Raw genomic sequence first — 22,823 nt, 5'->3', positions numbered from 1 at the left:
GTTATTTCAGATGTTTACATTCGGCGAGCACCGCTAGGAGAGCTATTCTTCTGGCCGCCGTTGTGTGCACACACACGAGCAGTTGTGTTGCTGTTGTTTTTTGTTGCTGGAAGGAAAACCAAACGTAAAAAGCGCGCGCGAATACAGGTCGACGCTCGTTTGTTTTTGGCAGCGCAGCCGACGTCGACTCAAGCGGCGGCAGCGACGTCGGCGTCAACGACCATTGCTTATGATTTTCCGAAATTCCAATTTTGTCCATGAAAATGCTAGTGTATCTGCTTATCTCTCTCTTTGGCGTTAACAGATAAGCAGATCGGTCAGAGATTGTGACGTCACTATTCAAATTTGGACAAATGTTAAAAATGCATAAATCCCGCTTTTAATGATGTATCGAAGGGATACATACATACGTACAGACAAATGTACATATGTACATACATATTTGCATAGGGTGCAATCTTAATCCATGCTTAACGGCATCAATGTAGAGAGATGAGGAAAATTTGGCTAATGTCAGTGAGATTTCCACTTGTTCTGAAGCTTTAAAGAAGTGCCCAATCCAATTACAACTGGCAAACTGATGTTTTCGTGCATTATTTCCACCATTTAGTTTTTCATTGGATTGCTTGCCAAATATGGTTCAAGGTTTCGTTTTCTATTTCTTGCCATACATATATTTTTTAGACGCGTGTGGACTTTGTTTTGCGCGCTGATTGTGGTTCGCTGGCTAATTATAGATTTTCAGGGGTGGTAGTGTGCGGAATGAATTAGCGGGTACGCTGTTTTGTTGTTCCTTGTTGTTCAGTGCGCTCCACTTGAGTGTCATGTTTGTTTACGTTTGCCAATAATTTGGAATCTTTGAGATACTTGGCTTTGATTTCCATTTTTTACACTTTTTTGCCCGCGTCAAACCTGTTTTTGCTTCGATATTTCCATCGACTTCAAAATACGAGAAATAGCCGTGGAAGAAAGAGCACCAAAATAAAAGCCACACATTTTTACGACAGTTTTGATATCCAAGAGAGAATAAAATCGACCAAAAGTCGGCAAGTTGATAAGCCATTAGTGACGTCACAGCCAGTGACGCTCTGCGAACCTCTGACGTTATTCGACTGGTAAAAAAAAAGCAAACAAGCGAGCGACAGTAACTGACGAGCTATTGATATTCGATAATAATTTAATTAATTAAATCATAAATACTCCTCGTTTGACTGCAACTTGCGGGCAAAACATAAGAATGGGCCCGCATTACGTTACCTTAGGCCAACGTTACGTACATCTCACATCGAATGGCACACAAATCAAAAATCCAAATCGAAACGTGCCACAGAAAAACAATAACAAGGCAAAACTGCATTTAACCACACACACACTCACATACACGCATATGCAAGCAAGGGCGGCAAACACGCATTCTTACAATGTTTATGCGCCGCTCGTTTCCTGAAATTGTGAGGTAAGGAAACCCATGTCTGTTTTCGATTCAAATGAAAGCGTGTAAGCATCGACAATTTGTGAATGGATTCGGATTTAACGAATTAATTAGTTCCTGAAGTCTACGCATAAACATAGTTTGAAACAAACACAACAATGCGACGATAATGCGAGTAGGAGCGAGAAACTTCATCTTGCCTTCTCCTTCCAGCAAACTGCACTCGTACTCGCACGAAACTTCGAGTTCGACATCGACTTTTAGATTTTATTTCGTGTTTCGATCGCAGACCACAAGTAACCGAAACAAAAAATGAGATGACGAACGAAATGAAAAAGAAGTAATGACGAAGAAGAAGAGGCATGCCCTTGGGTCGTTGTTGTTGTAGTTGTTGCTAACCGCTTTTTGGTAGCTAAATATTTGAAGTCTTTTGAGGTTATTATGCTGCAATGCATTGTTTTGCCGTTCGGATCACTATATGCTTTGGTACTTAAACAAAAAAAATCCACTAACCGCAAAACGAATGTACATGCATACATACATATGTATGTATGCATAATCAACAAGAAAAACATTGCGGTTTGTTTTTCATGTTTCCAAACAAGCGATGCGGTATTTTAAAGACAATTTGGGGAGAGTGTCCTGGGAACCGAGCACCAAATCTAAACAACACCTATATTTTTCTCAGTGCTAAGCGATTCTAAGCAATTCTTAGCCTAGTCCGTAGTCCGCAGTTGCAAGTGGATAGAGCCACCAATCATGAGTGAGTCACAGTGATTGACACAAATTTCTAAACAGTTGTGTATGGTGTTTCTATAAGTTATCATTTATGTATTTAATTTATGTATCATCCAACGGATACCAAAAAGAGCGCATTATCGCAAAATCGGCTGATGAGTCAAAGAAAACACGAGGTCTTCACGATTAGGGTTCAATATCCCATATTCCAATGGCCCTTTCGGGTATTTCCACATTTCGGTACATACCCTTATCTTTTCTCCTCTTCGTTCACCGTTTCGACGATTGAAAGGCGAGCAATTGGATATTGAAAGTGGTATTGGAATTAGCTGTAGTACTGCGCTTTCAATGGGGATCATCCCACTCAATTAACGGTGCTTTTCATGGGCTTAGTGAGGACTTAAAACAGAGGGGCATCTTAACATTTATCAACAAATTAGCTAGTTTTTTCCTCATTCTTGATGATATTATAAACCAACTAAAGAATTCGAGTGCTACATATGTATTAACAAATATCCCTCTGCCTAGCTACGCCCGAGCACTACACCACACCCCCCCCCCCCACAAACGCTGTAATTACCGTTAACCAAGCCTAGCATTGTCTTTGGCCCTCTGTAACGTAACTGTAACTGTAACTAGCGCGCTTTCTTTGCTCTGCCGACGCTGACGCCTCAGCCACTGTCCGTTTTTGGGCTACTGGCAGCAGGTACAGTGAACACCGAACGACGATTCATGGTCGTTTTAGTGCCCACAAATAAGAGAGTTGGTGCCATTTTTACTTGTGAATAGTGCAGAATTGGTGCGGGAAAAATGAGAGAAGAAAACCAACAAAAATCTTAATGAATTACGAAACACTAGTCACTTAGCGAGTGTCTGCTGTACACTTTGTGCTTCATGAATGAAGTGGAGTGCGGGGAGATTGGCGACTAGACAAAGAGTATGCCGCTGGCCCACCCTCTGCCCCCGACGAGTCGGAAGTGACGATGAGAGCGGCGAGAAAAGAAAACAAACTGTTGGCGGCTGGTTTCTCAGCGAGAGAGTTTGCCTGAGCGAGCGAGGGAGCCTGGCTGCCGGGGATGAGGATGTTTGGCGGTGAAGGGGAGGCAAGGCCGCAATTAATTACAAACTCACCCAGCTGTCCCCACACGTTGCCCCCGTCTACCAGCTTCTGCCACTTCCTCTTCCCCCCCCCCCCCCCCCGCTGCTTCTCGCAAGTCTGCATCCGAAAAGTGGCACGTATCAATGTTGAAAGCATAAACACACAAAGAGACCAACGAGGCGCTCTCTCGCCAACGCCAAAGCGAAGAGCAGGAGGAGGAGCAGAAGAAGCGGCGAGAAATGCAAATGCCTACAAAAAACAACAGTTCTATCCAAAGTTAAATAGTTCACTTCGATGTAATGCATTCCCGTCTACTTTTCCAACATTAAACGAAGTCATCGAAAATAATTGTGATATCACACCCTTTATATGTACGTTCTACGCACATTTGATCCTTTCATTATCCTTTTTTCTTGTTGCTCGCCTGACCAAATTACAAATGACCACACAAACATGTGTTCGAGTGCAGGAACAGCCACCTTGCATAAATGGCAACTGCCCATACGTAATACGTAATCCGTACTACGTACTGCGTATGTACATATGTATGTACACACATGCAATGTTCATCCTTCCTCCTTTTGGTTGCGGATGATACCCACTGAAAGTAGAGTTGAAACGACTAAAAGTCTAACAATGCCCACTGCCCCAAGCACTGTCGTTTCTTGAATGCAGCCAAATCAACAAACATCACGGGAAGAGCGTGTGTGTGTGTTTGCGAGTGTTTGCGGGCCGACAAACATGCGCAGGCTGAAATCTGCTGACGACGCTGAGGCGGCATTTATCACTCCCAAAAAGCGTTGGGCTCCGCAGGGGGGTGAGGGAAGGGTACGCGCATTGGGAGTCATTGATTTTCGTTTATGAGTCGGGCAGGCGACGCTCTCACTTTTTATACGTTCATTCACACGCGGCACAGTGGGCCAGAACAAGAACAAATGGACAACAAAGCATTTCGGATGACAAGAATTCGAAGCTAAGACATGCGTACAATTAAACTTTAGAAAGATCTAAAAAAAAACCCTTGATATTGACTTAGGGTGGTTTCAGCCCAACTTACCTGTGGATTAACACGTTTGCCAGGTAAATACTGCGATTTGTAAGATTTTGACTTTAAGACGTTGGATAATCCCCGACAATCCGTTGATATGCGTTACTCCATGAAGGGCTTGAACGCCAAGCATTTGTTGGCTTTATGGTTAAAACACAATAATGCAACAATGGGTCATCAACTGCCAATTTATCCCACTGTGCTCTCCGCTGAAGTGAAGTGGCCGATGCAAAGGCAAAGAGAACGTTCCCATCGCACAGAGAGAGGGAGAGAGAGAGCAATCAAGAGTTGAGAGAGCGACTAAAAAAGGTGTAGGAGTCCGTGGAGGGGGGAAGGAGGGACAGAGGATAATAGAAGGGGAGGAGAATGGGGAATTTAAATATGTTATTGATAATTGAAATTACCGCGCGCCCCCGCTGCTCATTCAAATGCAATTTTGTTGCAAAGTTTCGATTTCGTTGTCACTCCCATCCTCCGCTTTTTGTTATTCCTACCTGCACATTGAAACGAAGCGAAATAAAAGCGCGTGCTAAGGACTTAATGGCAGTGCACTAAAAACATCTTCAAATTCAAACGGAATAAAATTGAAGCGAGGCGCTGATTTCGCTGCCGCTGTCGACGCAGGTAGCGGTGTGTGTGTGTGTGTATGTGTGTCCGTTTCGGTTTTTATTTACTTTGTTCTGCTTGTTTTTTCCAGTCTCTCGTTTTTCCTTTTTGTTTTTTGGCTTCTTTTGTTATCGGGCAGCAAATTGAAAGCAATAAATACTTAATTGTTAGCTTGTTGGTTATGTTGTTTTTGTTGTTGCTGCTGCCGCTTAATTACGTAATTCCGAACTTATCTGGGCGACTTTAAGAAAATGCAAAAGAGCGCCAAGCGTGTGGCAATGGGAATGGAAGAGGGATGGAATTGGAATGAGACGCGAAAGAAATCAAAACGGCCCATTTAAGCAACACAAGAGACACAGAAATTATGAATAGAGGTGGGGAAAAAATGTAAAACCATTGAAAATTTGTCAATATCGAAAGTGGGTCTAAGTCAAATGGCAGGAGTACGTGTGATTACAATTTTTTAAGATAATCAAAAACGTATGTACGTACATATGACTTATGTACATACATATGCTCATATATGTACATATGACTTATGTACATATGTACATATGCTCATATATGTACATATGTATGTGTGTGTGGGCATTATAAAAGATGAACTACTGAGATCGAGATCGAGTTGATGGCACTATACCAAGAAACGCGCGCAGGCAAATGTTTCTGGCTTATTTGTCCTCTTGTGACACAATTAGCTGATAAAGTTCCTGATGTTTTTCCCCGCAGCGTCTGGCATGTGAATCATCATCGTCATGGGAGCTTTTGTTTCTGGGAATTTCAATTTTGAATAAACAAAATCAAAACGAGAACTTTACTTCTTGCGGCTAAACACTTTGCACAAACACGTGCAAACTCTATGTTTGCATTTGCGTGTGTGTGTGTGTGTGTGTGTGTATGTCGTCATCGACCGTCAGCGGCGCCTTAATAATAGTACACAAAAATGATAAACAAAGATCCCCCCACTCACAGCACTCGACCCCTCCAGCCATTCACAACGCACGCTCATGAACTCTTCCCTTTCTCTCGCACTCGCACTTGCACTCGCTCTCTCTTTGTTTGAGTGCAAATTTGCATTGTCTCTTTGTGCTCGCACACAAACATATGTATGTATGTACATGCACGCAGACATAAGTGCGCACATAATCACACACGCTGACTAGTGCCAAACTGACCTCACAATTGTTGTTGTTACGATTATTTGTGCCCACTTTCTTGCTTTTGTTGTTGTCGTTGTTGTTGTTGTTATTTTTCGGATCATGCTAAAACTGTAAATGATGAGATGAACTTGTTGAAGAGGATGAATCGAGCTGGAAACGGGGAAGGGGGTTGATTCGAGCTCGCATTTCAAAACCTCAAAATACATAGTTTATAGACCTTCTACAGAGTCATAAGCACACATACATACATACATCCATGTATGCATACATCTTTGAGACAACACTTAAAAAACTATTCTACTTGGATTCTGATTCGCAAAACAGACTATAGGAGCCACTCTACAAGCATGAACATATGTATACATGCGCATATGTGTGTATTTAATTTTGTTAAACCCGTTAAGCCGAGCCGATAAGTTCAAGGGGTTACCCCCACGCCTAATTTGGCAATTTCAATGGATTCGAATGATTCCATGTCAGCGCCGTGTGGATTTCTCAATTAGCAGTTGCCGCAAGTGTAGGTGATTGCCTTAGCAAGTACTTTGCATAGCCAAATCCAGCCAAAGTCACTATTTTTACATAATAAAGGGGCAGGAGCAACAACTATGCGGATTATGCTCATCACCGAAGCGCCCAACCACTCAAACACCCACGACAACACAAATACACCACCCACTGACCAGCGATTTGCTTCCGTTACAAATGAGTAAAAATCTTTGCGACAAATATACATACACATGTACAGTGCAGGTGGAGAGAATAGCACTGAAAATGTAATTACAGTTTTAAGATATGTGGGAATATTGGAAAAATTATGTTAGCAATTTGCAAGTTGGAACTAAGATTATTGTGTCTGTAAAGATTGTTAATGCAATATGTCAATTAACTTAGTTCATACAGAGCACCTATATAAAGTAAATCAAATCATTTAGCTTGAGACGATTGGCCTAAAAACTTTTATTTAAGCGCCTAGGTGTTATTATTTGTTTGCCTCAGCTGTGTGTATGCATGTACAAATACGCACGTAGGCCATTCGCTCTCTCACTCTCTCTCTCTTAGGCGCTCTCTTAAGCCACTTCCGTTTGAACGCAAACATCTGTGCGCTCTGCCACCGAGGGCAGAGGCAGCGACGCCACTGCGGCAGCGGCTGCGAGCGAACGTCTTTCATTTAGCGTTTGCGTTTTTATTTCGTTTCGAACGCGAGAACCGTGCGGACGTGTGCGGTTGAAACAGGAACCGAAACAGTAAGCCACGGTGACCAAGCACAAAGTTCTCTTCACCCCTCACCTTAAACCCTCAACAGGCGGCCACCGAAAAATTAGAAGAGACCACTAAGAAATAGAAACAATTAATGTGAAGCCCCGACCCCTCTGCAATTTTGAGTCAATTGTGTGCCTAAAACTAAACAAACAAATCTGACAATTTTTGTTGAATTTTTTTATTGTGTTTGACTACATAGCGTAAGCAAGTGCAAGTTCTTAAAAAAAAAAAAAAATAAAACACAAAAATTCAAAAGTCCTGGATTATTTTGAATTTTGCCAAACTTCAAAGACAACAACAAAAGCGGCAGGCTCGACTAACGGTGAACAGCCAAGTGAAATCTCGCAAGGCAACAACAAAAAGAAAAACAGAAATCAGCAAAAAGAAAAGAAAAAGCAAAGTCAGACAGAAGAAGAAGCAGCACCAGCAGTACCAGCAGCAGCAAGTGCAAGAGAGCAAAAAGAGCTCGCAAAAGAGAGCGTATGTGAGCCGAGTGGTGTGACTTCCTTGTTTCAAATAATTTATCGAAAATCACTCGAATCAAAATTAAATTGCAAATCAAAGCAGCAAAGTTGTTTTCTGTCTGTCAAAGAAAACCACATAAACAAGCCAGCAAACAAGGCACACACTTGCTTGAAAAACGCACAATGACCTTGCCCACAAACACACACGCATCTGCAAACGACGGCGGCAGCGGCAACAACAACCACAGCAATATCAGCAGTAACAACAGCAGCAGCAGCGACGAAGACTCAGACATGTTTGGACCACCCCGCTGCTCCCCGCCCATCGGCTATCACCATCACCGTTCCCGTGTGCCCATGATCTCGCCAAAGCTGCGGCAGCGCGAGGAGCGCAAGCGGATCCTCCAGCTCTGCGCCCACAAGATGGAGAGGATCAAGGACTCGGAGGCGAACCTGCGGCGCAGCGTCTGCATCAACAACACCTACTGCCGCCTGAATGACGAACTGCGGCGCGAGAAGCAGATGCGCTACCTCCAGAATCTGCCCAGGTGAGAAGACAGTTCAATTTAGTCCTGACTCACTCACACTCACTCACACCTAATCTCATTTGGTTAGCAGTATGAATAGGTTTAGTATGATTATGGATTTAATGGCTATGAGCCAGTGACCTTAATTAAAAATCTACTGCGATTAGTGCAACGATCCAGTTGCCTAACTCTTGCATAAGTAGTGCAATCGTCAGTGATCTCTTACAAGATTGTAGTTAGCAAGCTATAAGATAGTTACGTTGTTAAGAAATCCATACTTATAGCGCCTGTGATATATGCATAGCGGTTATAATAGATCAACTTTAGTACTCCAGAGGTACGAACCCATGAATATGATTGCAACGGAGCTCCTTTGTGCATCGAACATCATTGTTACGAGTGTGTTTGTTGTTACATTTCAAGCGACTTACTCAGCAACTAACTAGATTTTTCTATTTTTACATTCACTTACTCAAAGCAATAAGCAGAAAACCCAGTAACTTACTGTGTCCGGCTTTTGAAATATGAATATCTTCCAGCCGTCGGGTTAAAAACGAATGTATTTGGTATTTGGTGTTTGGTCATAAATATAGCGAAACAGTTCGAATGATGTAGATGTAGGGATGCCCTTTTCAGCGCTCAAACCACTTTAGCCGATTCTATTTACATTTCCACACTTTTGGCCAGGAATTATTTGTTGTACGAGAATTGAAAATGGCCAGGCATTGTTGAGTAGTTAAGCTCATGTAAAATAGATTTGCAATTCAGCAATTATGCCTTCAAGTCAAACCAATTAAGAGACGCAATTTTGTGGCATTTGTGTGTGGCGTTTGTTTCTTTTTCGGTCGGTTGCATATTTAGATACAGATTCAGATTCGAATTGAGATTCGTATTCGAACGCAAAGGTCGAGCTAAGCAGCCGACACAGCTGCTGGAAAACCCTTTGATACCTGATACCTGATACGGTATGTAAATTTTGCCAAATAAATTAACTCATTATGCGAGTGGGTGGAGTGTGTCTCGCAATATTATTTCAGCCTCCAGTGCAGGTTACACTCATCATCATCATCATTATCACGACAAGCGAGGCAATCATGATGATGTGTATGTCATGTGAACTGTGAACTTGGGGGCGACGCCCACGCGGCGGATGCTTGATTTGTTTTTGCCCTTTTAAAGTGCGTGGTGCGTATTGTGCTCGCACATGCATACATATCTATATTTATATACTACATACATATGTATATTTATATATAGCTACTGCTGAAGTTACGGCTACAGCTACAGCTTTAGCTTTGGCTATACACAGATGTGCGGTTGCCTGGGTTTTAAAGGTTAAGAGTTGAGAGTGGGCGACTTTGCTCTTTTCCCAGTTGCGTGGCATTTGCGGTAGTTAAAACTGAAAGCTGAAAGCTGAAAACTGAGCAGTAAGCAAATGCGATAATGCAAGGTGTTGAGATGTATGTATATTCGTGTGTGTGTGTGTGCGCGATGCATCCGTAACCGACTGATGGCTGACGGATAGTAGCATGTGAAAAGGGGGGAGGGGGGTGTTTGAACACCTAATCGACGCCAATGTTGAATGATTGCTGATTTTATGGCTGCATCTGAAATTGGGACTTCGATTTGATAATGATTATTACTTCACTAGCTCAAACGTAATTTGCTACAATTTGTATCTGTGCTCCCAACTAGCACAAAGTGTCAGTTTGGCAGTGCCAACGATGATGCAATTATTCAGGCCCAAATACAAATACTAAGCAGCATTTTCTATGGCTTCCATAAGGACTGTCTGTCCGTCTGTCCGTCCGTCCGTCTCTCTGTCTGCCCCTTTCCACTGGCTGGCCAATGCTCAATGCCGATGATACTGCAATGTTGCAGCAACAATCCGACAGATACGAATATACTTGTGAAGATACAATGGGGATATACATGCATACGTACCACGTACAGATACGGATACAAACACAAGGAAAGCGGCATATTTCATAGCCAACAACATTCAGGCCAAGCTCAGGCCAAAAACCAAAGAAAACCCAAAGCGAGAAGCAAAAAGCAGCGCAAAACGAGCAGCGAGCCACCAAAGCAAAGCACAGCACAGAAAAAGCAAAGCAAACCAAAGCACAGCAAAGCAAAAGCGTAGCATAGCTAAACGCAGATATTCAGAGACATAAAAACGCGACACGAAAACGAAACTAAAAACAGAGGAGAAGCCCAACGGAAACAATGGAAAAAGTAGTTTATGCCAGTAATTAGGAAAAGAAAAGGTCCCAGATAGCTCGAAAAACGAAGTGGGCATAGTGGGCTGTGCTGGGCTACTTAGCCATCTAATTGCAATGAAAGAATGGTAGATTATCCATCCAAATGAGCTTGCAAGATATCGTTGAATCTAAAGATACTTCGGAAAGATACAAAGATACTTTGGGTACAAAAAAAAAAAAAAAAATGTTAAAAATACAACAAATGAACACCGAAACTAATAAACTAGCAGAAAGATCTTAACATTTCACGGAAAGTATTAAATACATTACTGAATAATAAACGGAAATAATCAATGCATCTACGCCTTGTGCAAGGCATCGAAAAAAAAAACCGAATTGATATGTTAAATATTCAACCAATAACCAATTGAAGCCCCGAAAGATAGCAGCAAACATTCCACTTAATCAATCAAAATACAAAAAATAAAATTAAATACAGGAACACAAATGCACACACGCATCGTTCGGAACAAGAAAAGCAGCAGGAAAAAAGGAATAAAGAAAGAAATCAAAGCCAGCAAATAGGAATTTTTACATATATATATATATGTATATATATGTGTGTACAGACAACTGCTGGCTGCTCTGTCTCTGAATCGTTTTTTTATATTTTTTAATTTTGTATCTGCTGTTGGTGTGCGCCAAAAACAAAACAAAAACAAAACAAGAAAACGTTGCGCTCGTTGAAATAATCACGTTCCACTTGCAACAAAAAAAAAAAGCAGCCGCAACAACAACAAAGAGGCGAAGATAGCCAAAGCAATTGTTGTTGTTTTTATGGGCACATGCCAACAACACCAGCAACAGCAACAACAAAAACAAAAACGGCAAAAGCAACAACATCCAGTGCACTAAACCTTCAGACTTTGCCAACACATAGATGTTTTTTTTTGAATCTGTGTGTCATTATTTTCGTCTTGCCTTTTCCACGCGTTCGCTGCGTCTTTTAGCCTATTTTTTTTTCGGTATTATTTTTGTTAATTTTTTAAGTATATGTATCTGCATTTTTTACTCTAAAGAAACATATGTTGGGCATTTAGTGCCAGTTGCTAATTTGAGATGCAAGAAGTGCTTGAAAATTAATTCTCTTTATGTATGTAGATGCATGTATGTATGTACATATGTACACAAGCCTAAATAGATATTGTACAATAAGAAACTCGAATATGAAGCTTACGAAAATGACAGCTTTCCGTGTCAAAAGCAAAGAGTTGAAAACTTTAAGAAAGGTCAACTTAAAGGATATAATTTATTTTGCGTTCTCTATATGAGCACTTCCTTAACCGTTAAGTGGCGCCACGCCTATGTATTTTCGTCTTTTAGCCCACCTGCTCTCGGTCATAGATAATCTATTTATCTCTCCATCATCGGCGAGCTTGCTTTCTTTATTTCTCCTTCTTTTGGCCCGCTCGTTTGCTTGCTTTCATCAGAGAGGAGAAAACAAACAAACAAACAATTCAACATACCGTTACACGCTTTGCAAAGTTAATTCATCGCCGATTTTCCTTTTGGCCAGCGCCTCGCGTTTCCGTTTTTTGCTTTTGCCTTTTTGCTTTTGCTGTGTGCTGTGTGCTTTGTGCTTTGCGCTTTGTTTGACATGTTTTCTCTTCGCCCCTTTGCACAAAACCAACACGTACGCACACTGAATATGTGAAATGAAATACAGTGTGTGTATAGTGTATTTTATGCTCATGTGCTTATTATTACTCTGTTGCTTTCCTGTAGCTGCAATCGATAATTTAATTACGAACAAAAATATGTTAAACGGTGAAATTGAAATAAGCACAGCCGCTTATAAGTGGTATTATACAGACAAGTGGACAAACATGTCTATGGATGCCTGCCTGCACATATACATACATATATATGTACGTTTAGAGTGCACGGAGGATGAGGATGTGCCGGAGATAGCGATGGCGATGGACGATAAGTTATCGCTGATTGTCGGCCATGCTTTTGCATGCGCTTATCGTTCTGCAATGCGGCAATCAAATTTGCTCATCGATTGATTTGCATTGCGTTGTTGCATTCTAAAAGGACGACGCCATCGATGAAAACGGGATACACCATAAATGAAACTATTGTAGGGCTGGAAGGACCTGTCAAATGAGAATAACCATCTCAAGTTACGGACACTCTTTGATTCAAAATTTCAATTCGCCCTAAGGCAAACTAACTGAAGCTGAATGTGGCGAGTTTTAGGCGGATGACGGTAGTTTGGGGAAGTTTATCTACACAATATCCACGCTGCTCATTGCTTATGCATCCGCTCGCTGAAATGAAATCCATACAAATTGCTGCTGCTGCTGCTGCTGTTGCTACTGCCTTGCCTGCCTGCCTGCCTTCTTTTTATGCATTTTAAACACTCTCGACATTACGCCAAGCAACAGTCGTCGGCGCTGCCGCTCACTACAACAAGCACAACAACAATGGCAATAACTACAACAATAACCAGAGAAACTACAAGAGCATTAACAACGGCAGCCAGCAACAACTATGGATGAAATACCAAAGCGCAGCACAGCAGCAGAAAACAGAATATATATATGTATATGCAATCATGCATCGGCATCGCACTGAAAAGGGACAGATATTATTAGTAAGATACCTTAAAGTATCTAGGAATACCCAAACCGAACCTATCGAAATATAACTAATACTAGCTGAAGATCTAGCAGTGCTAGTACCAGTCAAGGTACCGAAAGAAACGCTCTTATTCAATCGCTTACCGAACGGAATCTCCTCGCCAATCAATCTTCAGAAGACCCTCCCCCCCCCCATCCTGCCGACTGCTTGGTAGTTTCCTCCGCTCGTGCTTCACGGCAGTGGTGCTTCCTCTTTCACTCCCCGGCACTCACTACATCAGCGTATATCACTAATACACACCCGCAGCACAGCAGACATCATCGCATAGTGGCATAGTGTGCAGTGCATAGCATTTTGTGTAACCCACTCAGGCCGCCCCATTTTGTGGCGTCGTCGTAATAATTTCGCGACTGCGACGACGTTTTTATAGTTTTCTGTTTTTGCTTCTTTCTGTTCGGGGCTGCTATCTTGTCTCCTTTCCCCTGGGCTTTTCGTGTTTTTTTTTTGTTGTTTTTGTTTTTATTGTTGTGATTCCGATTCGGATTTGGAATCGTGTGCCGCCGCTTTTTTCTTTTTTTTTTTCCATCTCACCATCTATTTGGTAATGCGAATTGCACCACCACTACCTACATTGAAAAGCAACCGTTCTATTTTAGTAATACTCATAAGAAGTAATTATGATGCTTATGATATACTTTCGCTGAGATACACAATCACATCGCTCAGATATGCATTTTTGCATAGATCGATTACTTCGGTTGTTATCGAGCATTTTGTGTGGTGCGCTTGCATATTTGTCTCGCTGTCGTTATTCTTATCACCATTGTTTTGCGAAATGTTTAGAACCATTCGATTATACAAAATCGAGTGCCTGAGCGGGCGGGCGAGCGAGCGAGCTGGTGGGATAAAGATTGGGTGAATAGCAACTAGTTTCAGTACCTTCCCGCCGCTGTTATTGTTTACCCGCCTGTATTACTTTTAATTGTTTTTCAGTTCTCGCCCACCAACCTTGCGACACGCGCGCGCCTTTCGCTCCCTTCGCCCCCTTCTCCATCGTTTCTCCACCCTTTTCGCGCATTCCCCCCTTATTTTTGCGCCAATCAAGTTATCAGAGAGAAGCTCGGACTGATAAGCAGACAGAGATACACGACGTGTGCGGATGGATGGTGATAAAGTTGAGGTGTTGCTGGGGGATATATTCAGCTCAGGTGCCAAGGTTTCTTTTTTTTGTTTTATTATGTTGTAATGGAATTTTCAAACCTAAACGAAGCGTATCGAACCGAACCGATCCCAAGTTAACTGAGTTGCTCCGCTTTGCTGTCTTTTCTTTTGTGCATAAATGTTGGTCTTTTGGAGTTTGTGAATGTGATCGCTTTAAACGAATTAAAAAGCTTATTGGGAATTTATTGGAATTTTTTCTCGATATTTAAACCACAAGCCCATTTAATTGTGCAAGTAGGTTTTGTGTTTTTTCCTTTTTTTTTTTTGGTTGAAAAGAAAAGAAGACTGCGAAATGAAGTTGTCTTTGACACGAAACTGCCATCGCCGCATGTGGCTTGCCACGCCCCTCTTCAAAGGTCCCTCTCCTGGCATTCGCCGCCCGCTTTTCCGGCTCGTTTGTAGCCCCTCCCTCGTCCACCCTCGTCCTTGCACCACCTACGCCCATCACCTCCTCCTTCTCAACCGCCCCCCGCCCCCCTGCGCAAACACGGACCAAGTCAAAAGCGCGCTCAATGACCCCCAACAGCGTCCTACATTCGCGACTTGGCGCCCCTTTTCCACCCGTCCCCGCCCTTTCACCCTCGACTTTTCCACGCGAAACCCCCCGCGCTGTTGCTGCTCCCCTTTTTTCATTTTTTTTTCCTTTGCTTTTGTGTGCACTTGTCGTTTGACAACGTTTTCGTCTTTCTTTGCCGCTTTCGCTCTTTCATCGCTATTTCTCTTGCTCGCTTTCCCTTCCCCTCGCCTCCCTACAACACCACTCCACTAGCTCCCCTTGTCAGTCAAGTGTAGCAGGGAAATCCTCCCCCCCCGCGCTTGCTAACCCCTCCTTGTGGAGCCAGATTTCAATTCGATTAATCAAAAATGAAATACAGGTCAACCATGTGTAAATCGCAGGAAGAATTGAATTAAGTACCGAACCTTTAAAACCATAGACTCAAACACACCCCCCACTCCCCCCCCATCTAGTTAAACTCTCCACAGTCGCACTTCATTGTTTTTGGCCGAAACGCAGAATTCGACGTACGCACATAGTAGTATGCATGTACATATGTACGCACTGTAGTAGCAACACATGGAAAACATTGGCTAAAGAGCCTTGAACTGGAAAGCCCCCAAAATAAATGGAGCGGGCGGGATGGGGCGGTATGAGGTGGGCAAACAAAAGCAAAGGTTGACCAAGTTTACTTTGCGAGGGAAAGAGGCAAGAGATTAACGCGTAATAAGTGTGCCCCAATTTCAGCTCAAATTCAGCGAGGAAGTCGCCACATATTTAATGTGGAACGTGGTATGGATGGTGGGGTGGGTGGTTAACGCAAAACGGACTGACTACAAAAAAACAAAAAAGACAAAAAAAAAAAAAAAAAAAAAAACGCCAAAAACGTGCGCAAAACGAAGACGCAGATAAGACAGTGAGGCGAAGGACAAAGAAAGCAAACTAGAAGTGACAAACCCAAAAGTTGTGGGCCTTTTTTTCAGTTATCAGCCGCATGCCGCATGAATTTGAGCGATGATTTGTGCTGATTGCATGGCTTATATTGCATATAACGTATTACAAAACTCGAACTGATCGCCCACTTTGCTGTGTGATTAATCGATTTTATTAATAGCCCCAAACTGCGTCCCCAAGCCACTGATTAATCCAGTATGGCACACTCATCGTGGTCTTTGTAACTGCTTTGTGGTTATTTTAAGATACACATACTCATATTCCTTTCGGCTACACGCATCTGCTCCATGCCAAATGCATTTCATAAGGTGGCCACTTATCGTGAGTTTTGGAATACATATGTGTGATCTCTCCAACAACCAACATTGGTAGATGGAAATGGCCAGAAAAAAAAAAAAAAAAACAACACAGCTAGCTTAGCTGGTCATAGCCATTGCCTTGCGCCCGATGGCGGCTTTAAAGTGTGGTCGGATTTGGCAATAAAACCGGAACTGGCAGTAGTAGTGGCACTGGCGCGGTGAAAAGGTTACCTCTCTTGCCCTTCGTTCCGGTTGGCAACAGCGGCACTGAGATGGGTACATGGGTAGTATTGGTAACTGTCACTAGAACTGAGTACGCGAAGTGCTGCTGCTGCCCTTTTTGCATATGTACATACGTATTTCTCTTTGGCGAGTCAATTCAGTTAAGCTCGCCCGATTTACGGCTTATTAAACCCCACTTCTGGCTGAGCCGCCCTCTCCACAACTCGACTTTGTGTCTTTGTCTCCGCTTTGTGGGCCACTTGTGCAATCCGCCGCTCCTCTCGCCGCCATTTCGGCCATCTTCTCCGCCAGCCTTCTGGCTGGCACCTCATTTGGCCAGCAACTACTACTGTGCTCAGTGGCTGCTTTTGCTGCTCCCATTTCGTTTTGGCCGTCCATCATTTCAAGTTAACGGTTGCGCGTGCATTAAAAGCAACAGCAGCAACAGCAACAACGAAACTAACACACTTTGTGCCCCTGCCCCCAAATAAAAATGGCCCCTCTTTTGGCCCCTTTGTTTGTACGCTTTCTGGTTTTTTGGTTTCTATAAGTTGAGCGATTTTTTGTTGCTTCTTCGTTTGGGTTTTGTTTCGTTTTGTTTTGTTTTTGTACAGATTCCTCCATACTTTCGCTTTTTTTTCGCCCTCCCCCCTCTCTCTCACTCACTCACTCTCTCTCTCTCTCTCTCCAGCGGCGTGTATTTAATTTTTTTTTCTCTCCTCGGGCCCCTTGGTTATTGCCGCTTTTGCCATTCTTGTTGTCAGTTATATTGCTTTTGTTGCGTCGCTTTAATAGTCAACATTGACATGCTCAGCTGCGCATTTTAATGCGCTGTTTTGCCTGCCATAGAAAACCACCCACCACTTCCCCATTTAAAAGGTGCCCCCACCCACTATTCACCGCACAAATTAGTTGGTTAATCAGGGATACCATTTTACCTGTTTGATCTAATTTGTTAGATTCAGAAAGAATTATTATTACATACGTATGTTTGCCAAACCTGAACCGTGTCACTTCTGCTACCTACATTGCTTCGACGTTATTAGTTTGTGTTTTTCCCTTCCGTTATGGACTGCCTTTTCTTTTTGCTCTTCATTTTACTTCAAATGGTTGCCATATTGAGCGCGGAGGAGCAACAAGAAGCGGCGAGGGGGTGAAGACGGTGGTGCGCGCCATACACAGTGATTTTATTGAAAGAGAAATCTACTGAAGTTTACTGAAATTTACTGAAATTACTTTGCTCTCGCTCGCTGCTGGTCACCAAGAAAAGCCAAAAGCAGAAGGCAGAAGGCCCGTTGGTGCCACAGTTGTTGGCCCAGTTAATTAAAAACGTAACCCCCCGCACCGCTGCTCTCCACTCCTGCTCAAATCCTCCAGCAAATACACACCCAACCATGGTCCACCCAACCATCAGCCTGGCGGGAAAACCCCTTGGCAACAAACACACAGATGTCAGGGCTGAGTTAAGTTTCAAATGGACTGGCACCTGGGATGCGGTGGTATGGGATGGGGTGCGGTGAGGAGTGGGGTGGGTGGTTATATTATCGAAGGGCGTTGAAATGTTTATGGCGAGATTAAACCGTTAACTGATTTGACACAGCTCTGTGTGCCGTGGGTCTCTGTGGCGTCGATAGGTGGGATAAAAACAGGAAGGGATTTAGGTTAACTTGCTCTGGTTGAGATCCCGATACCTTAATTATTATCGAGCAGTTCCCTGCACTTGAACCACTCTTTGCCACCCACTGTTGACTAACTTTCCCCACCACTTTCTCTCTCTCTCTACTTGCAGAACCAGCGACAGCGGCGCAAGCACCGAACTGGCGCGTGAGAATCTCTTCCAGCCGAACATGGACGACGCCAAGCCGGCCGGCAATAGCACTAGCAATAATATCAACGCCAACGGCAAGCCTTCATCCTCTTTTGGCGATGCCTTTGGCTCCTCAAACGGATCATCGTCGGGTCGCGGCGGAATTTGCTCCCTGGAGAATCAACCGCCCGAGCGTCAGCAGTTGGGGACGCCCGCTGGTGCCTCCGCTCCCGAGGCGGCCAATTCGGCGCCCCTTTCCGTTTCGGGCTCGGCATCGGAACGCGTGAATAACCGAAAACGCCACCTGTCCAGCTGCAACTTGGTCAACGATCTGGAAATACTGGACAGGGAGCTGAGCGCCATCAATGCACCCATGCTGCTAATCGATCCAGAGATTACCCAAGGAGCCGAACAGCTGGAGAAGGCCGCCTTGTCCGCCAGCAGGAAGAGATTGAGGAGCAATAGCGGCAGCGAGGACGAAAGTGATCGCCTGGTGCGCGAGGCTCTGTCCCAGTTCTACATACCGCCACAGCGCCTCATCTCCGCCATTGAGGAGTGTCCCCTGGATGTGGTTGGCTTGGGTATGGGAATGAATGTGAATGTGAATGTGGGAGGAATTAGTGGAATCGGTGGCATCGGAGGAGCTGCAGGCGCTGGCGTCGAAATGCCCGGAGGCAAACGGATGAAGCTGAATGACCATCACCATCTCAATCACCATCACCATTTGCACCATCATCTGGAGCTGGTCGATTTCGACATGAACCAAAACCAAAAGGATTTCGAGGTGATCATGGACGCCTTGAGGCTGGGAACGGCGACACCGCCGAGCGGCGCCAGCAGCGATTCTTGCGGACAGGCGGCGATGATGAGCGAGTCGGCCAGCGTGTTCCACAATCTGGTGGTCACCTCGTTGGAGACATGAAAGTACCAGTGAATCCCCGAGCAGCAGACAAAGATTAAAATGTTTAGATTTTATATAAGACATTTGCATACCGTTTTTAAGCGAACATTTAGGCTATGACCCATATGCTAATCTCTAAGCTATTATTATATAGGAAGGAGCAGGAAGATGATCGGGCGGATTGGCCAGTATTACTCATTAATGGCAGTCGCGATTTGTACAAACAAAAATACACAAAAAATTAGTTGTAGGCAATTGAAAAAAAAGGAAGAAAAAAAAAAACAAAAATCAAAGAATTTGTAGTCAAAACAGCAGAAACAAACAAAAAACCAGAACAATCTATAAGTTAAATTTAAAAAGCAAGGAAAATCAACTCCATACTTGTTAACAAATCGACAAAAATTCAGTTGTGGTTTCCATTTCGGTTTCGCAGAGATGTCCGTTTAATTCAAAATACTAAATACTTCCAATTAAACGAAAAACTATGTATATGATGTACATATATATGCCAGTGACATTCCACATTGCTATCCTTACTGAATTTTTGTATTATCCACACTAATCCCTATCCATTGGATGTTCTAAAATATCTCACACACGACGAGTGTCAAAAAAAAAATGTCTTGCGTTGAGAAATATGCGTACATACAAATATAGTGTTTACAGAAAACCTCCGAAGTTCTCCTAGTCATACAAAAAAAAAAAAAAAAAAAAAAAACCAACTAACTAACGAAAGAGAACACACCAACCACGCTATCCCAAACAAATTCTAAACAAAAAAAAAACAAACAATGCAAGGTTTCATTTATTAAATTCCAAATGAATTTCGTTTATTAAGCTTAATTGGTTCACACTTTTTGGCCTGTGCACAAATACAAAGGATGAAGACAATGTTCTAATAAGAAAACTGAGACATGAAAGCAAGTTAAAATAGCAATTAAAACAACAAAAAAACAAAAAACCACAAAATATTATACAAAAAAGTGCAATTAGAATTTTTTAAAATATTGATGAAAGCAAGCCTCAAAAACAAAAACAACAAAAGTGCATTCAAAAAAGATTTAAACACAAATCGGGCAAATTAACAAATTATAAAAGTAATAATTAGTAGTAATATATAGTAGACAAAGTAAGACAAACAAGCAAAAACCACAAAAAAAAAACGAAAATTTTTTCTTCGAAAAAAATTACGGCTGTGATAGAATTTTAAGTTTTTGGCTAAACAAAAAAAGAAGAGAAGAAATGAAATGAAATGAAATGGAAAGAAGGAATAAACCACAAAAAATTAACATTTAAAGTACTATAAAATATACCAGGCATTAAATCATGAATATTATGATCTATATGTGTAAACGAACATTTAGTATTTGTAAGACAGAAGAAGAAGAAAACAAACTAATCGAGTAGAAGAAAAGCGCGTGCTGTACTTTCTTTCCGCTCGCGCGAGAGAAGCGAAAGAAAGAGAGAATCCCTCTCGACTTGCGCTCGCTTGGCTTTCATTGATTTTATATATAGATATAACATATTTTTTGCATTTTCTATAAGTCGCCTCGCCTCGCCTAAGCTTTCGATTTCGTTTTCGTTACACGTTTCACGTTCCTCGTTCCTCGCTTTTGTTTTCGTTTGCGTTCGCGTTCGCGTCTTTTTTGGCCCAGAAGAAAGCAGACCACAAACACAAGCAATCTGTTCCGTTCCCCCAAATGGAGTTAGTTCCATGGGTAGTACGAGTATATCTATGTATATACCTTTTTTTTTTTTATATAAGTCAAAGACTCGAGACTCTAAGAATCTAGAGAGCAGGTCCTTCATCGATTGAATGCCTTTCCCATTTTCCACATTTTCCCCATTTCCCCATTTGCGTTGCCCCCGTCGACTTTTGTTAATGCTTAAGTTTTTTTTTATGATATGATATGATATGATTATTTTTGATATGTTTATGTAATTATCGTTCGTTTTACTAGAAGAATTACTTAGCCGTTTACGTTTAGTGAACTTATCCGTATGTATTTCCATTATAGTTTATATTCCTACATATGCAGACTACATGGATGAACCAATATACCAATATACATTATACATACATACATACATATATAGTGCTCTGCCCGATCGCGTATTGATCGCGCCGCAGGCGAACTATGGAACATTCAAAGCTATGCAACAAATGCAAAATAAATTATACAAAAAAAAAAAAAAGTCCAAAGAATCCATGTTTTCATTTCGTTCCGTTGATTTCGTAGATGGTTGAGAAGATTTCACGTTAACTGCTATTTTGGTTTGTATGTTTGCGTCTTTTGTGTTATGTCCTTGCTATCAGTTGTTTTTTTTTTTTTAGCTCCTTTTCAATCGAAGTTGCCCCCACCCCACCCCCACTTATTGGCCAGATGAATTGTTTTATGCCGATGGCTCACATTGATAACGCTGTGATTGCCCAATTTCAATTCGCCGCTGCGTGCGTCTGTGAGATCATCGTCGCAGCTTTCGGCTGTGGTTGACCTAACCAGGGTCAAGCTGCCCTGCCTGCTGCTGGCTTTGTATTTTGTTTATACATATTTGGGGGTCAGATTTATTGAAAGCACAGCGATGATGATCAACACTCGAAACTGTTCCGTTCCGTTGACTGCATTCCGCTCCGCGGGCTGTGTGTGCTCTTGTGTTTTCGCTTTGAATGCCAAATTATTGGATCGACGCTCTCCGGCTTTTAGATGGGTCTTTGCCTTTGGCTTTGCCTTTGCCTTTGGCTTTGGCTTTAGCTTTCGGGCTTGGGATTTCGGTTTTTGGCCAATGCCCAATGCCGTACTCGTTCAACGACTCATGATATCTGGCCTTGGCTAAATTGACTTGTTGACTTGTCCAGTGCGGCGGAATCGCATTAGCACGCGGGGATGGTTTGGATTTTTGGGATTTATGGGGAAAATATGCGATATGCGACTTCCTGTATTGTTGTAGTTTAATTTGATATTTTCATTTTTTTCATTTGATTTTACGCATAGTCGCAGTGCGGAAAGAATTGGGGGAACAGGAAGGAACTTTTGAGGTACTCAAAATGGGCCACTTATGATTTGCCAACTGAATAATACCTCTTACTCTATGGACCAGTCTCTTTAGCACATACACATACATACATGCATACATGCATACATACATACATATATACAACTCTATATAAGCTTGATTTCCGATCAATGAATCGTGTAGTCGGCAAGTTGGAAAACACCGCTTTCCACTTTCGTTTTTGATTTGAATGTTCCAAATGATTTAACTTCATAGAGTTTCTATATATATATATATATATATATATACATATATTTAGTATATACATACATGTAGAGGAGTTAAGGATACATAAGTGCTTTTTAATGGAATATATAGACCGCAACAGAGAAATTACCACTCACAATGTGAGGACAAGTAAAATTGTATTTGAATGACAAATGACAAACATATGATCTAATTATACAGAGCCTAGATGTACGTATTGTATTTATTATGAGTTGCTTTTAGTGTGATAATTCATTAGCGATGGTCATCATAAGTGAACAATTTGCAAATAAATTCTAAGAAAAGCATTAACGATTTGTTCCTGTATTTCACTAAAGAATATATAAAACTGGGATATAGAACTCAAAAGAAAAAAGAAAAAAAGAAAAGAAAACGCCATTCCAAGTCGATTTGAAACTTCAACGGTCAATCAAACACGGGTTTTTAATACCTTTAAGCTGTTTTCGGGATCAAAAGCTTG

At 42.2% G+C, this 22,823-nt stretch overlaps 2 protein-coding genes across 3 annotated transcripts in view; one reads left to right on the top strand and one right to left on the bottom strand.

Annotated features, from left to right (window-relative positions):
• The window catches only part of Raf (Raf oncogene), a 48,405-nt gene extending 43,191 nt beyond the window's left edge, over positions 1-5,214 (bottom strand). Inside the window, exons 1-2 of the mRNA NM_001103397.3 lie at positions 4,722-5,214; positions 4,327-4,526 (exon numbers count right to left, since the gene is read on the bottom strand). The gene's annotated coding sequence lies outside the window, so the exon portion shown is untranslated. The remainder of the gene's footprint in view (positions 1-4,326; positions 4,527-4,721) is intronic.
• A 2,054-nt stretch (positions 5,215-7,268) lies between these two features.
• Positions 7,269-22,649, top strand: CG2865 (uncharacterized protein). 2 transcript variants are annotated; one of them, NM_001272255.1, is made up of 3 exons: positions 7,269-7,327; positions 7,387-8,355; positions 18,163-22,649. In NM_001272255.1, the coding sequence occupies exons 2-3, from the start codon at positions 7,991-7,993 to the stop codon at positions 19,100-19,102; spliced, it is 1,305 nt and encodes a 434-aa protein (NP_001259184.1). In that variant the 5' UTR covers positions 7,269-7,327; positions 7,387-7,990; the 3' UTR covers positions 19,103-22,649. The 2 variants fall into 2 exon arrangements, with proteins under 2 accessions (NP_001259184.1, NP_569997.1); NM_130641.3 differs by having other exon boundaries at positions 7,269-8,355; positions 18,163-19,154.
• The last annotated feature ends 174 nt before the right edge of the window (positions 22,650-22,823 follow it).

The sequence above is a fragment of the Drosophila melanogaster genome, chromosome X (assembly GCF_000001215.4).
Source record: "Drosophila melanogaster chromosome X".
Classification (NCBI taxonomy): domain Eukaryota; kingdom Metazoa; phylum Arthropoda; class Insecta; order Diptera; family Drosophilidae; genus Drosophila; species Drosophila melanogaster.
Note: the sequence above shows the minus strand (reverse complement) of the source record. Positions and strands in the feature narration are given on the sequence as shown.

What these genes read in the sequence shown, in the direction of transcription:
- CG2865 (NM_001272255.1), top strand. Translation starts at nt 7,991, where the DNA reads ATGACCTTGCCCACAAACACACACGCATCTGCAAACGACGGCGGCAGC. An exon ending in TACCTCCAGAATCTGCCCAG is followed by an intron (nt 8,356 to 18,162) that starts GTGAGAAGACAG and finishes CTCTACTTGCAG; the next exon opens with AACCAGCGACAGCGGCGCAA.